This window comes from Microtus ochrogaster, linkage group LG4 (genome assembly GCF_000317375.1).
Source record: "Microtus ochrogaster isolate Prairie Vole_2 linkage group LG4, MicOch1.0, whole genome shotgun sequence".
Lineage (NCBI taxonomy): Eukaryota > Metazoa > Chordata > Mammalia > Rodentia > Cricetidae > Microtus > Microtus ochrogaster.
Window position 1 is genome coordinate 18507492 of NC_022030.1, and position 15737 is coordinate 18523228.

General features: G+C 50.5%; 1 protein-coding gene across 2 annotated transcripts in view; it reads left to right on the top strand.

The window, feature by feature from the left end:
• Bicra (BRD4 interacting chromatin remodeling complex associated protein) overlaps positions 1–15737 on the top strand; it is a 72508-nt gene that overhangs the window by 43026 nt on the left and 13745 nt on the right. The window contains exons 2-7 of one of the 2 annotated variants that reach the window (XM_005361070.3): positions 3670–3770; positions 5943–5988; positions 6096–6138; positions 9212–9277; positions 12505–14451; positions 14790–14966. In XM_005361070.3, coding sequence (XP_005361127.1) covers positions 5948–5988; positions 6096–6138; positions 9212–9277; positions 12505–14451; positions 14790–14966 — 2274 coding nt within the window. In that variant the 5' untranslated portion in view covers positions 3670–3770; positions 5943–5947. Of the gene's footprint in view, positions 1–3669; positions 3771–5942; positions 5989–6095; positions 6139–7979; positions 8149–9211; positions 9278–12504; positions 14452–14789; positions 14967–15737 lie in introns of those variants that run through there. The other variant, XM_026786218.1, reaches the window with a different exon arrangement.

Below are 15737 nucleotides of genomic sequence, written 5' to 3' on the forward strand. Positions count from 1 at the left end.
TTTATTTATTTATTATGTGTACAGTGTTCTGCCTGCATGTATGCCTGTACACCAGAAGAGGGCACCAGACCACCATGTGGTTGCTGGGGATTGAACTCAGGTCCCTTTGGAAGAGCAACAAGTGCTCTTAACCGCTGAGCCATCTCTCCAGCCCATACCGAGATTTTTATGTGTGGTAGGTGCTAGTGATCAAATTCAGGGCCTCCGGCATGCAGAGCACTACTTTCCTGACTGAGCCATTTCTTTTTTTCTTTTCTTAAACATGACTACTGCAAAGCCTGGTATGGTAGCACACACCTTTAATCCCAACACTCAGGAGGCAAAGGCAGGTGGATCTCTGTGAGTTTGAGAATAGCCAGAGAGCTACATAGTGAGACCCTGTATCAAATAAAACAAACAAGAAAATCAGATGAAACAAAACCAAAAGCATGACTACTGCAAAGGAAACCCAACAATATTGAGCATTCAGCAGTTAGACATGGACTGTGAGGTCTTGGAGGCAGCATGATCATTGGGACCCGAGAAAGCGAGGCCAGCCTGGGGAACCAAGGCTATGCGCACCATGGTATGTTTTTGTAATCGCAACATTTAGGGTGCTAGTAGTTTGAGGCCCCTATAGTTCAAGTAGTGATACCACTTCTCAAAATCAAAACCAGGCCTGGTGTGGTGGTGCATGCCTTTAATACCAACACTCAAAAGTCAGAACAAGGCAGAGGCAGGTGGATCTTTGTGAGTGGGAAGGCCCTATGGTCTATATAGTGAGCTTTAGGACAACTGGGTGGGGTAGGAGGTAACAAAATGAGATCAAGACTCAGGAGAAAAAAAAAGGTTGACCATGGTGGTACACACCTTTAATGGAGCACTCAGGAGGCAGAGGCAGGCAGATTTCTGGTGTTCGAGGCTAGCTTCATCCACAGAGTGAGTTCCAGGACAGCCAAGGCTACACAGAGAAACCCTGTTTTGAAAAACAAAACAAAATATATAGAAATAAACAGAAAACAAAAGTGACAAAATGGCTCAGCTTGCAAAGGTACTTGCCACCAAGACTGGTGACCTTTGTTTGGTGCCTGGGAACAATATGGTAGAAGGACAGAATTCTTACTTCCACACATGCTATGAACACACACACACACACACACACACACACGCCAATCAAATAAGTATAATGACAACAAAACTAACTGTTTCCACAGAGTACGTAGGGCTTCCCCTCAGCTCCCCCTGGGCTCCCATTTGGCGACAGTTGTTTGCAGAGCTTGAGCCAAGCCAGAAGCCAGGGTCAGGGTTGTAGGGGCAGTGATGGTAGAGCCACTGTATGAACTTGCAGTTGCAGGCAGCACACCGGGAGCCCAGGAGGAGAGGGCCTGGGCCTCAGAGTCTTAGACAGGTGCTGTGTAATCTTCCACATTTCTCATCTCAAGCAGGTGGTGTGAACTCACATTCCTGCTTCTGTAGCTCCAGTCTCAGAAGGACTGGAGTGCTTTCACCCCGCTCAGCCATCTCACCACTGTGGCTTTGTTTCTTTGAGTCTTGCTTAGTTGCCCAGGTTGGCCTCAAACTCACTATCCTCCTGTCTCTGCATTCCAGAAGATGGGATTGCAGGTGTGGGCCACTGTGTCTGTCTGTGTGGCTGGACCTTTTATTTTCTCATGATTTCCTGGTGTGAAGTGTCCCCTGGATACTCGTGCAGTTTGTCATTTGTAAGCCAAAGAAACTGTAGAGTGCTTTCTGGAGAGAGTCTGTGTGCAAGGTGCGCTCCGTTGGCGGTGACCTCAGGAAGGGACATCCAAGATAAGATGCAAGAAATCAAGGCCATGAGGGGCAGTAGTGACACACACCTTTAATCTCAGCACTTGAGATGGGAAGCAGAGACAGGTAGATCTCTGAGTTCAAGACCAGCCTGGTCTACAGAGTGTAGACAGCCAGGGCTACACAAAGAAACCCTCCTCCCCCCAAAAAAAGAGAGAAAAAGAAACCATGGTGTGGAAAGTTCTTCTGTGTATGTGTTGCTTTTATTGGTTAATGAATAAAGAAACTGCTTGGGCAAAATAGAGCAAGGCAGGAATTCTAAGCAGAGATAGAGGAGAAAAGAAGGCTGAGTCAGGGCAATGTCATGTAGCTCCCGAGGGAGACAGACACCCTGGAACCTTACCGGTAAACCACAAGCCTCATGGTAAAAGACAAAATAATAGGAATGGGTTGATTTAAGATGTAAGAGTTAGTTAATAAGAAGCCTGAGCTAATAAGCCAAGCAGTGTTGTAATTATTATAGTTTCTGTGTGATTATTTCGGGTCTGGGCAGCCAGGAACAAACAAGCAGCCTCCGCCTACAAAAACAAAGTTGTGTGTTAAGTGGCTGATGGACCACAGATCTGCAGGAACCAGACTCTATCCTCCAGGACATAGATGCCATGTTTCAATGAGTATTGTGGCTGCTTAATACAACACACCTGTTTCAAATAATAAGAACTGGCCATCGGGCCAGATGCAGTGGTACATACCTTTCTTTAACTTCCATCCTTGAGAGACAAAGACAAGACCTCTGTGAGTTCTAGTCTAACTAGGGTTACATAGTCAGAGCCTATACTTCCCTCATCACCTACCCAAACCCCCAAAAAGGAATTGACTCTAGAAGGCAGGGGTTTGACAACTCAATGGTAAAGTCCCTGCCTAGAATCCCGCAGTGAGGGTCTGGGGTGTGGCTCAATGGTAAAGTGATCATGTACTTCAAATACAATTATTTGGGTTCAATCGCTCATACAAAAAATAATAAAGAGGGCTGGGGAGATGGCTCAGAGGTTAAGAGCACTGGCTGCTCTTCCAGAGGTCCTGAGTTCAGTTCCCAGCAACAACATGGTGGTTCACAACTATCCACAATGATATGGTGCCCTCTTCTGGCCTGCAGGTGTACATGCATACAGACCACTGTATACATAATAAATCTTTTAAAAAATAATAATAGTAAAGAGCTAGAATTGGGTATTTTATTTTAAACTGAAGTATCAGTAAATAGTTTGGTATAGTGCATGCTATGGTGTATATGTATATGTACTATAGATCATGTACATAATGTACATGTGTATAAGATTGCTTTGTGTAACTTTAAACTTGTGTTTTTCCCTCTTTGCTTCTCCTGTCTCTTTTCCCTGCTCTGTTTTGTTGTTGTTGTTTGTTTGCTTGTTTTTTCCTTTTTTTGATTTTATTTTTGTTTTTCAAGACAGGGTTTCTCTGTAGCTTTGGAGTCTGTCCTGGAACCCACTCTGTAGTCCAGGCTGGCCTCAAACTCACAGAGATCTGCCTGCCTCTGCCTCCTGAGTGCTGGGATTAAAGGTGTGCCTGACCCTCTGCTCCCTTTTTAAAACTTGACAGTAGGGCTATAATCCTGGTGCGGGAGGCAGAGGTGGGGGATCTTGAGTTCCCAGGTCTACCTGGGCTGTTGGGTAGTCTTTGTGGGAAGGAAGTTACTGATGATGGTTCTTAGCTGTGATTCAGTTTGTAGCAGTGTTTGTTTCCTTCTCTGTAAATATTTGAGATGGAATTTTGCTGTGTAGCTCAGGCTTCCCTACAACTCTCCATCCTCCTGCCTCTTCCTCCCACAACTCGCCTGTGTCCCCCGTCTTCTGCTGTTGGTGGCCTTTTCCCCTCACAGCTACTCTTTTCTTCCCACAGCTGGCTCCACAAAGGACACTGTTAAAGTCCCCAGCCCGGGGCCCTGCGTAGACCTGGAGTGGCCACCCCATCCTTCCCTTCATGATTCGTTCATAGCACAGGTAATCAGGGAAGACCCCCAGTTCACTCTTGGAGGAGCAGTTGTTCTGAGTACTGTGGGACCCACTGGCCTCTGACTTGCAGAGCTTGGTTTAGTGACTTCCTTCAGTTCCTCCTCTCTGGCCTGCATCCCCATGTACAGCTGTAGAAAGGGTATTCCTAAAGCTTCACCTTTTCTCTATATTCTGTACTGAGACAGTGTCAGCGTAACTTAGTGGTAGAGCCCTGCCTAGAATCCCCCAGTGAGAGATGGGGTGTGGCTCAGTGGTAGAGCCCCTGCAGAGCTCCCATGCGACCCTATAACAACCACAATAATGACAAAGAAAGGAAAGGTCAGGAAGATACTTTATTTAGTAAAGCAGTTCCCTTTGTCCTCAGCTATAAGGTCCTACAACTTGGGGACTGTGGTCCTCTCATTGTGTCCAGTTCATGTTATTGGAACAGAAGGACTGGCAGGCCAGTAGAAAAATGCACTGGAAGGAGGGAAAGATGTGTGGGTGTGTTTGCCCAGGTGTGTCTAAGGGTGAATGCATGGGAGTTTAAAAAGATAGTGGGGACGGAGCATGCTTAGATGATCAGTGGATGTGTAGTCAGAATAGGATAGCAGATGGATGGGTGTTTGGAAGATGCAGACTGGAGAGATAGAGAGATCAGTTGGTAAAGTACTTGCAAGGTCCTGAATTTGATTCCTAGAACCCATGTAAAGAACAGGGCATGGAATCCCAGCACTGGGGAAGTGGACACCACCGGATACCTGGGGTTCCCTAGCTGGCCAGCCTATATATAGCCTAATTGGTGAGCTCCAGGCCAATGAGAGACCCTGTCTCAAAAAGGCGGACAGTGTGGAATGGTAACTGAGAGGAGGGCCCTTTGGAGGAATGTTTACAGGGCTGAGGGGATGTTGGATGCTCTGAGGAAATGGGTGGCTGATTGGAAGGCAGGAATGCTGTGTGGTGGGAAAATGCAGACAGCATTCGTTCCTTTGGGGTGCAGTGGGTGAAGCAGCCTCTTCCTCCTCCCCCTGGGGGCTGACCATGCTAAACTTTGTCATGGGCTGCGACAGTGCTAGCCAGCGGTGAGCGCCAGATGGCTCAAGACAAACGTTAGCCGTCCGCATCCTCATCATTCAGCTATGGGGGCAGCCCTACACTGCACCCTTCCCGGCCCAGCCTCTTGACACCCCCCCTACTCCTTTCTGCTGCTTTAGTCCCCACCTCCATGTGTCACCCCTGTCACCTACCCTTAGCTTAAGACCCACACTGCATAGCTCTTCAGGACTCACCCAGGACACAGAGTGTGACAGCCTTCCTGTCACCCCTACCTTGCCTTCCCTTCCTCATTCTATCACCTTGATGCTCAGCACAGACCCCTGCCATCTTCTGGGCCACAGACTGTGTTGAGAAGACAGGATGAGCAGGGTGTGAAGTACATAGGCCCAGGGGCCTATAGGCTGGCCCGCTCAAGCTGAAGTCTGTCTGGTGTGAGCCGCAGTCTTCCTGTGATGGGGGTCTGAGAAGATCCTCAGAGAGCAGTTTGGGTTCTTTTGTTTTTGAGACAGGGTCTCACCCATGCAGGCCTGGCTGGTCTTGGACTCACAGACATCCTCCCGAGTGCTGGGATCAAGGGCGTTTGCCACCTTTACACCCAGCAAGTTTGGGGTTTTGACTCTGAACTGTACTTGACTCTGCGACTCTTGAAGGTTATAAAGTAGAATGGCAGATTTGATCTGCGTCCTGGAGGTTGGAACAGGCGTGTTCCCTGGGGTTCGTGCATGCGCAGCCCACTCACTGGAAAGATGGGGAGTAGCCATTTGGGGGCCTCCAACTCCTTATCACTAAAGTGGGGGTGCCATGGTTTGCTAGACCTATCCGTAGCGCTTAGTATAAGGCCTGTGCACCATCAGAGATCTTAGTCTTGACTGATGCCCTGTCAGATGTGGGGGCATGTTGGGCGTGAGGACCAGAGGATAGGGATCCTGCCCCATCCCTGGTCAGAATTTCTGTTTGGGAGGGTGCTGGGAATTGGTTCTTCTACCCCTCCATCCAGCCCTGTGCACTCTGGGAACAGCTGCTCTGACCCTCCCCTCCAGGTGCCCCCCCTAAAGGGGCAGCTGGGCAGACTGCCTCGATCTAATCATGTCTCCCTCACCCTCTTCCCACACCTGCCCCATCTAGTGGAAATGGATGATGAGGATGGGAGATGCTTACTAGACGTGATTTGGTGAGTAACGGGCTTCCCCCCTCCCCCCACACTCGTCTTCCACCCCTCTCCCCTCCCTCCATTCCTCAGCCGAGCTCCTTAAGGTCTCTTTTCCCTCTCTCTTGCAGTGACCCTCAGGCCCTCAATGACTTCTTGCATGGATCCGAAAAGGTAAGTACCAGAGGCAGGGAAGGGCAATCCCTGGGCATGGGGACTGGAGGATCGGAAGGGAGAGCCAGGTTCCCTAAGACAGTAGACATTCTCTAAGGGATTTTGTCAGTACAAGAAAGAGATCCAGTCCTGTTCTCTTGCCGTGCCGTCTTCCCAAGTAACTGAATAAGTCAGTCACCAAAAAGAAAGAATGCAAACTGTCTCAACATGTATTTTAATATGAAAACAATGCTGTATTGAATATGCTTATTTAATTAACATGTGCTATATTAAAAAAAAGAAAACAAAAGGCCGGGTATACACCTTTAATCCCAGGACTTCAGAGGCAGAGGCAGGCAGATCTCTAAGTTAGAGACTAGCTTGGTCTACATAGTAGAGCTCCAGGACAGCCAGGGCTACACAGAGACACCCTGTCTCTAAGTAAATAGATAGATAAGTAAATAAATAAAAGTAAATAGAAGTTATTCACTATTCACTAGGTTTTCCTTAAAAATATCAGGCATGAAATGACTAGAAAGAGAGCTGGCTCTATGAATAAGATGCCACACATAAGCATGAGGGCCCGAGTTTGAATCCCTAGTACCCACGTTAGAAACCAGGCATGGCCATGTGCACTGGTAGCTCCATTTCTTTGGGGAGAGGGGAGAGATGGGATCGCGGGGCCTTGCTGGGGCTTGCTGATCACTAGCTTAGCTCCTGATTCAGTGAAAGGCCCTGTCTGAGGGGAATAGGGCAAAGAGGTGAAGAGCAGGACATCCGCTGTGTGTGTACAACACACATAGACAGATAGTAAGAAAAACAGCCCTGGATTGAAGGGATGGCTCAGCAGTGAAGAACACTGGCTGCTAGGTAGTGGTGGCCTACACCTTTAATCTCAGTACTCAGGAGGCAGAAGCAGGTGCATCTCTAAGTTCGAGGCCAGCCTGGTTTATAGACCAAGTTCCAGAACAGCCAGGACTACACAGAGAGACTCTGTCTCAATAAAACAAACAGACAAAGCATGCTAGCTGCTCTTCCAAAGAACCCAGATTCAATTCCAAGCACCCACATGGCAGCTCACAATCGTCTGTAACTCCGGTTCTAGGAGTTCCAACACACTCCTCTGGCCTTGAGAGGTACCAGGCATACATGTGATGTACAGATATACATGCAGGCAAAAACCCATACATATAAAATGACTTTTTCTTTTTTTATATATTTATTTATTTATTATGTATACAATATTCTGTCTGTGTGTGTCTGCAGACCAGAAGAGGGCAGCAGACCTCATTACAGATGGTTGTGAGCCACCATGTGGTTGCTGGGAATTGAACTCAGGACCTTTGGAAGAGCAGGCAATGCTCTTAACCACTGAGCCACCTCTCCAGCCCCGACTTTTTCTTTTTTTAAATAAAAGAAAGCAAAGGCCTTCTCTAGCTGGTGGTCACTCTAAGGAGGTGACATTACAAGTGACTACAGTGCTGTGGCGCGAGTGAAATCAAGAGAGGTGGTAAATTCCAGGGACCAGGGTTAGACTAAGGCAGAACTAACTGCAGGATGGCACTGAGTGAATTAGACTTTGGTTAGGTGATTTTTATTTTTATTTGATTTATTGATTGATTAATTGATTTTGAGGCAGGGTCTTTGTATAGTCCTGGCTGCCTAGAACTTAATATGTAGGTCAGGCCGGCCTTGAACTCACAGAGATCCACTTGCCTCTGCTTCCTCAGTGTTGGAATTAAAGTCGTGCACCACCACACAAAACAGATTTATTTATTCTGAACTTGACAGCAGTTCTTAGGGACTCGGATTTGATTTAAAGATAGGCACTTTAATGTGGCAGTTTGGGGACCTGGGTGGAACTGTGGTTTTTTTCTACAGTGGTATGAGAGATTACACCCACACGGCTACTTAGTACATATTTGTTAAGCTTTTGCAGATTTGCCACATTAGAAATCTGGGTCAGATCCCCCTGAGATCATAGCAACCTGTATGGAACAGGAGCTACAAGCATCTAGCGGCTTGTCTAAGGTCAGCCGATATACCTATCCTGACTCTCTCCTGTGGCCACTGCCAGGGCCCCTATGTCCCTTTCCCATGGGTGTCTCTCTCACACTGTTCAGATGTCCTCGGGCTCTGGCAGCTGACTTCCTTTGTCACCAGAAGCCCATGATAGAGAGCCAGGAGGAAGCCTTAATACCTTTTATGACCTAATCTCCTGAGTCACACAGACTGGAGCTGCTAAGAGCTGAGGATGTGTCTCAGTGGTAGGGTACTTGCCTGGCTTATATAAGAAGCTCTGAGCTCAGTCCCCAGCACCACATAAAATGAGGCATGGTAGGATGCACCTGTAACTAAAGCCCTGCGCAGGTAGAGACAAGAGATTGGAAGTTCAAGGCCAGTTTTAACCACCAGCAAGTTTGAGGTGGACTATATGAGAATCTGCCTTGAGGAAGGAAGGAGCCACTAATTCTAGTGTGCACTCTGATGAGAGAAACAAATACTCCCTCCTAAAGGAGAGACATTGAAGTGCTGAACCCTCAAGAGTGCAGCGAGATAGTAGCCCAGACGATAGTACATACAGTAGAGCGTGGCCAGGCATGGCAGTGCGTGCCGTAAACCCCAGCACTCAGGAGGGCAGATGGATCTCTCTTACCTATACTAGGCTCATTTCAGCTGTAAAGATGCCCCAGGACTCAGCAAGTCCTGTCCCCCAGAAGGCGGGTGGGCTACACAACTATGTGTTGGATACGATGTTAGGGAGAAGGGAGGGGTTTAGTGAAAATCGTGGGGCAGGTGCCATGAGCAGGTGGCATTGCCACAGCCCCTGAAGGATGTGCTACCAGGACTGTGAGTTCCACGCAGGAGCACAGCTTGGGTGCAAACCAAGAGGGCAAAGTCCCAAGATCAAGGCAGGCGCTTCAGGGGGCGTGGAGTCTTAGAGGCCAGGCTGGGGAAGCGCCTCTGGTGATAAGTGTGCGGCTAGCCCACATCTCCCCCCCCCCCTCCTTTTTACCTCAAACCCAAGTTGATTTCTGCTCTAGAGCCTTGCCTTGTTCACGTTTGACCTTGGGTTGGGGGGATCTCATTGCAGCTGGATAGCGATGACCTCCTGGATGCCCCCGTGGAGGCCCAAAGTGCCTTCTGTGAAGGTCCTGGGGTAAGTGGTTGGCCAGTGGTGGTTTCCCACGCTGCTGGAGCAGGAGGGAGTTGCAGAGGCCCTGGTTGTGTTTGCTTGGGGGAGGGGTGTTCAGGAACCAAGCTGTCCCACCACCCTGGCCATAGAGAGGCCAGCTCTGGTGTATTTGGTAGATACCATATGACTCTGGGAAAGGTTCCTCCCCTACATAACTCTGAAAGTAAAGATGGGGGTACGGAGCATTGAGCCCGTCCTGTGTGCTTGTCTATGCCAGCCCTTAATTGCTTCTGTGTGTGTGCGCTGGAGTTCACATGTTTACACATGAAGCCAGCCTCGAGTACTGTCACTTGGCAAGGCTGGGTGGCCAGCTAGTCCTGAAGTCCCCCTGTCTGTATCTCCCTCCACCATGGGGATTACTGGTGTCTCTGGTTTTTTAAAATTATTTTATGATTTTTTATGTGTGAACATTTTGCCTGCATGATTGTCTGTACATCGTTTATGCACAGTACGTGTGGAGTCTGGAAGAGGGTGTTGGATCTCCTAGGACTGCGGGTACAGATAACCATAAGCCACCCTGTGAGTGCTGGGGATTGAACCCTGGTCCTCTCCAAGAGCAGCCAGTGCTCTTAACTGCTCAGCCATCTTTCCATCATCTCCACCGACATTTTTTGTATGGGTTCTGGGGATCGAACTCAAATCATCACTTACGAGGCAAGCCATTTTCAGACTGCGCCATCTCCCCCAGTGCCTCTTTCCCTTTTCTTCTTTGCCACTCTGCTGCTCCTGCCCTCCTCGTGTCTTTCCTGCTCCCTGTCACTGTAACTGTCATTCTTTTAACATGTTACTTTATGAATAATTTTCATTGAGTTTTGTATCAACTGTAATATCATATTCCAAATAACCTTTTATAGTAACGATCAAGTTTAGAAAAACAACTTGGATTCATAGATCCAGTTACAATGGTGACCATTCTGTCTTTATTAAGACGAACCTTCCTTCCTTCTTTTATTTATTTATGTTTTTATTTTTGTTTTTGTTTTGAGATAGGTTCCAAAGCTAAAGAGAAATCCTGTACTGGAACTTGCGCTGTAGACCAGGCTAGCCTTGAACTCACAAAGACCTGCCTGTCTCTGTTTCCTGAGTGCTGAGATTAAAGGCAGGCATGCGCCATCACCACCCTGCCCAGACCTTTATTGAAATTTAGGTATTTTGGTTTTCTGAGACAAGGTCTCATGTGGTCCCCAACAGTCAGAAACTCACTGGGTAGCTGAGGATGACCTTCAACTTCTAATCTTTCTGCCTCTACCCTCAGTTGTTGGGATTATGGTCATGCACCACCACACCAAGTCTGTGCTAGGAACAGAACCCAGGTTCATGCTCTCTTCTAGGCAGGTACCCTACCAGCTGAGCCACATGCCCAGCCCAGCTCTGAATCTTCCATCTAGTCAAAATCTGAGGAGGTGACATAAAACCTCGAACCTGTGTATTATATGGCCCTCTGGACCGTAAGCCTCTGAGCTGTGTTTGCCACTTTGATCCTTTGGACCATAAGTCTGTTGAGCTGTGTTTGCACTGGTTGAAGTCTCAGTGAGCATGACACCAGCCTCGTCCCCCCCACCCCTGCCCCAAACCCGGCAACAGTTCGTGTGCTGTGGTCTGTCTTTCTTCCAACCCCGCTGCCTCATATTGAACTTTGGAGCCAAACGAGTTTTGTCTGTGTCATATATGATGTCACATGCGTGCCTTCCTATGGCAACCCTCGAGGGGCAGCTGGGTCATTATGCAGTGTATTACCTGGAACTCCTGGTAAAGTTTGCTCTTATAAAAATTAAAACAAGGATAACAACCAGGTAGGTGTGGTTGTTCTTGCTAAGGTCCCAGCACTCGGGAGATTAGCAGCAGAGGATCTACAGTTGAAAGTCATCCATGGGGTCTAGAGAGATGCTCAGTGGTTGAGAGCACTGGCTGCTCTTGCAGAGGAGTGGGATTTGGTTCCCAACACGCACATGGTGGCTCACAACTGTCTGTAACTTCTGTTCCCGGGAGTTCGACTTTCTTCTGGCCGCTATAGAAACCAGACACATATGTGTCTTACAAACATATGATGCATAGGCACACATGTTCATATAGAATAATCTTTTTTTTTTTTTTTTTTTGGTTTTTTCGAGACAGGGTTTCTCTGTGGCTTTGGAGCCTGTCCTGGCACTAGCTCTGTAGACCAGGCTGGTCTCGAACTCACAGAGATCCGCCTGCCTCTGCCTCCCGAGTGCTGGGATAGAATAATCTTTAGCTGTAAAGCAAGTTCAAGGCCAGTCTAGGTAATATAATGAGTTCTTATCTAGCCTGGGCAAACAAAGGTCATCCTGGGTTATATAGCAAGTTCCAAGACAGCCAGGGCTACACAGAGAGACCCTGTCTCAATCTCCCCCTCCCAATAAGAGAAAAAAAATCATTAAATACTCTTGGTTTGTAGGGAGTATTGGAAGTACAAATAAATATTGTGGGTCTCTGTGGCTATAATTTCATTTATTTCTTTATTTTACTTATTTTGTATTTACCTGTGTGTGTGCATATGCACGTGTGTGTACATGAATTTACCACAGCATGTGTGTGGAGGTCAGGGGACACCTCTCAGGAGTTGGTTCTCTCCTGCCACCTTGTGGGATCCAGGGGTTGATCTCAGGTTGTCAAGGCTGCATGCCATTGCCTCTATCCTCAGAGCTGTCTCGTCTTCCCAACTGACTATTAAAAAAAAATGCAGGCAGATAGCTCTCTGTGAGTTCATAGTGAGTTCCAGGTCAGCCGGTGTTATATAATGAGACGCTTATCTTTTTTTAAAAATGTATTTTTTAATTATTAATATGGTATGTTTGTGTGTATGGCCCTTGTTAGTGATGATACATGGCTGCTTGGCTTGCACGTGGAGGTCTAAGGAGAGTTTAAGGACGCATCTGCCTCTTTCCACACTGGGATCCGGGGCTGGAACTCGGGTTTGAGAGATGAGTGCTCTCACCCGCTGAGCAGTCTTGCTCCCGTCCATCCCCAGTATTCTTATTACCTTCTGCTGGTAGGTGCAGATGGAGAAACTGGGCTCAGATTAAGCAAGCTGCAGTCAAGCCCACAACCAAGCCAGGATTTGAGCTGCATCCAGCCACTTCCAGATAGAAAATTGCTGAATTGTAGTGGCCTTTGACACCAAGTGTCCCCATGTTGACCTCGGCTCTTGCCTTCTCTTGTCTGCCCTCCAGCTCCATGTGCAGGAAGCTTCCGGCAACCACCTAAACCCAGAGCCCAGCCAGCCTGCCCCCAGCGTGGACCTGGACTTCTTGGAAGATGATATCTTGGGCTCCCCTGCTGCAGGAGGAGGTGGCGGGGGCGGTGGGGGCCCAGAACAGCCCTGTGACATTCTCCAGCAGAGTCTTCAGGAGGCCAACATCACAGAACAGACCCTGGAGGCTGAGGCTGAACTGGACCTGGGCCCCTTCCAGCTGCCTACCCTACAGCCCGCCGACAATGGGACTGGTGCTACAGGGGCTCCAGGAGCCACTGCAGTGACTGCAGGAGCCCAGGCTCTCTTCCAAGGCAGTGCTGATCTGCTGGGCCTGCAAGCTCCACCCACTGTACTGACCCACCAGGCCCTGGTGCCACCCCAGGATGTGGTCAACAAGGCCCTAAGCGTTCAGCCCTTCCTGCAGCCTGTGGGCCTAGGCAACGTGACCCTTCAGCCCATTCCAGGCCTCCAGGGCCTTCCCAATGGAAGCCCTGGGGGTGCCACAGCAGCCACCTTGGGTCTGGCACCTATTCAAGTGGTGGGCCAGCCTGTCATGGCCCTTAACCCACCCACCTCCCAGCTCTTGGCAAAGCAGGTGCCTGTCAGTGGCTACTTGGCCTCAGCAGCCGGGCCCTCAGAGCCAGTGACGCTGGCGTCTGCCGGCGTGTCCCCCCAAGGGGCTGGCCTAGTAATCCAGAAAAATCTCCCAGCTGCAGTGACCACCACTCTCAATGGGAACTCAGTGTTTGCTGGGACAGGTGCCGCCACTGCAGCAGCCAGTGGGACACCCTCGGGACAGCCGCTGGCGGTGGCCTCGGGCCTCGGCACGTCACCGCTGGTACAAGCACCCAATGTGATTTTACACAGAACCCCCACCCCCATCCAGCCCAAGCCTGCGGGGGTACTGCCCCCCAAACTCTACCAGCTGACACCCAAGCCCTTCACCCCCACGGGGGCAACCCTCACCATCCAGGGCGAACCAGGTACCCTGCCACAGCAACCTAAGGCCCCCCAGAACCTGACTTTCATGGCCGCAGGCAAAGCTGGCCAGAATGTGGTGCTGTCCAGCTTCCCCGCACCAGCCTTGCAGGCGAATGTATTCAAGCAACCCCCGGTCACCACCACGGGGACAGCTCCACCACAGCCCCCCGGAACCCTCAGCAAGCCCATGAGCGTCCACCTCCTCAATCAAGGCAGCAGTATCGTGATACCAGCCCAGCACATGCTTCCTGGCCAGAACCACCAGTTCCTGCTGCCAGGCGCCTCAGCTGTTCAACTTCCCCAGTCACTCTCTGCCCTGCCTGCCAATGTGGGGGGCCAGATCCTCACGGCCGCAGCACCCCATGCAGGTGGACAGCTCATTGCCAACCCAATCCTCACCAACCAGAACCTGGCAGGCCCACTGAGTCTAGGCCCTGTGCTGGCACCCCACTCTGGGGCACACAGCGCTGCGCACATCCTCTCTGCGGCCCCCATCCAAGTGGGCCAGCCCGCCCTCTTCCAGATGCCCGTGTCTCTGGCCACTGGCAGCCTGCCCACCCAGAGCCAGCCTGCCCCCACTGGCCCCACGGCCGCCACCGTCCTCCAGGGTGTCACCTTGCCCCCCAGTGCTGTGGCCATGCTCAACACCCCTGATGGGCTGGTGCAGCCCACCACCCCAGCTGCTACCACTGGGGAGGCCACGCCTGTCCTGGCAGTTCAGCCTGCCACCCAGGTGCCCCCTGCTGTCACCACATCACTGCCCCTGGGTCTCCAACAGCCACCGGCACAGCAGCCTCCACAGGCCCCTACTCCACAGGCGGCCACCCAGCCTCAGGCCACCCCTCCTCAGGCCAGCCCAGAGAAGATAGTCCTGGGACAGCCACCCCCTGCAGCCACAACGGCCATACTCACTCAGGATTCCCTCCAGATGTTCCTGCCCCAGGTATGGGGGAGCATGGGGGGGTGGCAAATAGCTGAGCTGAGGGGGCTAGTGGGGGCTCTCAGGGTTGTCCGTGAGGTTTGTAGGTTGTCTTGTCTGACAGACAGAGATGGGATTGACAGACCGACTGGGGTTGTCAGTAAGGGAGTATGGGTGGGATGAAATGATGGACAGGCAGACAGATGGAACACACGGGACAGTGGCCAGAGGTTCTGGGGTCTGCCTGCCCTGCGCCTCTTGTCTACAGTTCCTCATGAGATTGAGTGGGGGTGGCAGGCTCAGATGGGAGCCCATGGCCTCTGCGGGGGGCCTTCTGATCCTGTGTGGGTGGCCCCTTGCAGGAGAGGAGCCAGCAGCCCCTCTCTACAGAGGGTCCCCACCTCTCGGTGCCTGCCTCGGTCATAGTCAGCGCCCCGCCTCCTGCCCAAGACCCAGCCCTGGCCACACCCGTGACCAAAGGAGCTGGCCTCGGCGCTCAGACCCCCGACAGCCAGGCTTCCCCAGCTCCGGCTCCCCAGGTAGATGCGCCTTGGCAGCCTGGTGTCCTCTGCGCAGCTCCCCGCTCTGCCCTGCCTGCCTCTGTCCTGCTGCCTTGGAAATCACGCTCTCCCTTGTTCTCCACTCTCGTGTTCCCTGAATGTCTCCTGGCCACTGTGCACATCTGAGACCAGGGCCAGCGCAGGGAGAGTCCAGCTTTAGACGGGGACACAAGTCACAGAGAGTTGGGAAATGACCTCTTCCTGTATTGGGTAACACAGCTCCTTTACATGTCAAAACATACTAAAGTCAGACATGATGACCCTTTCTGTAACCTGTGCTCAGGAGGTGGAGATGGGAAGGTCAGATAATGCATAGGGAGTTTGTGACTAGCCTGGGCTATATGAGACCCTGTCTCCTCTCCTAGACAGGGCTCTTGAATTTCCTTTCGGTGTGGATGTGAGCATAACCACACATGAACACTCTGTCTTCCAGTAGTGTACTGTGCCTAAGTTCACACTTGTACCGATTGTTAAACTTGACCTTGGTGGCTGTATAGTAGACCATTGTGTGGGTACACTATTTCTTTAACTACTCTTGTCGGTGGGCTTCTAAATCACTCCTGGCTTTGACTTGTTATGGACAAGGCCACAGACAATGGCTTCAGGTGGGTGGCATTTTGCAGGATGAATTGTTTTGTAATCTGGGTTTAAACTGAGCTTGGGGGGCTGGAGAGATGGCTCAGCGGTTAAGAGCATTGCCTGCTCTTCCAAAGGTCCTGAGTTCAATTCCCGGCAACCACATGGTGGCTC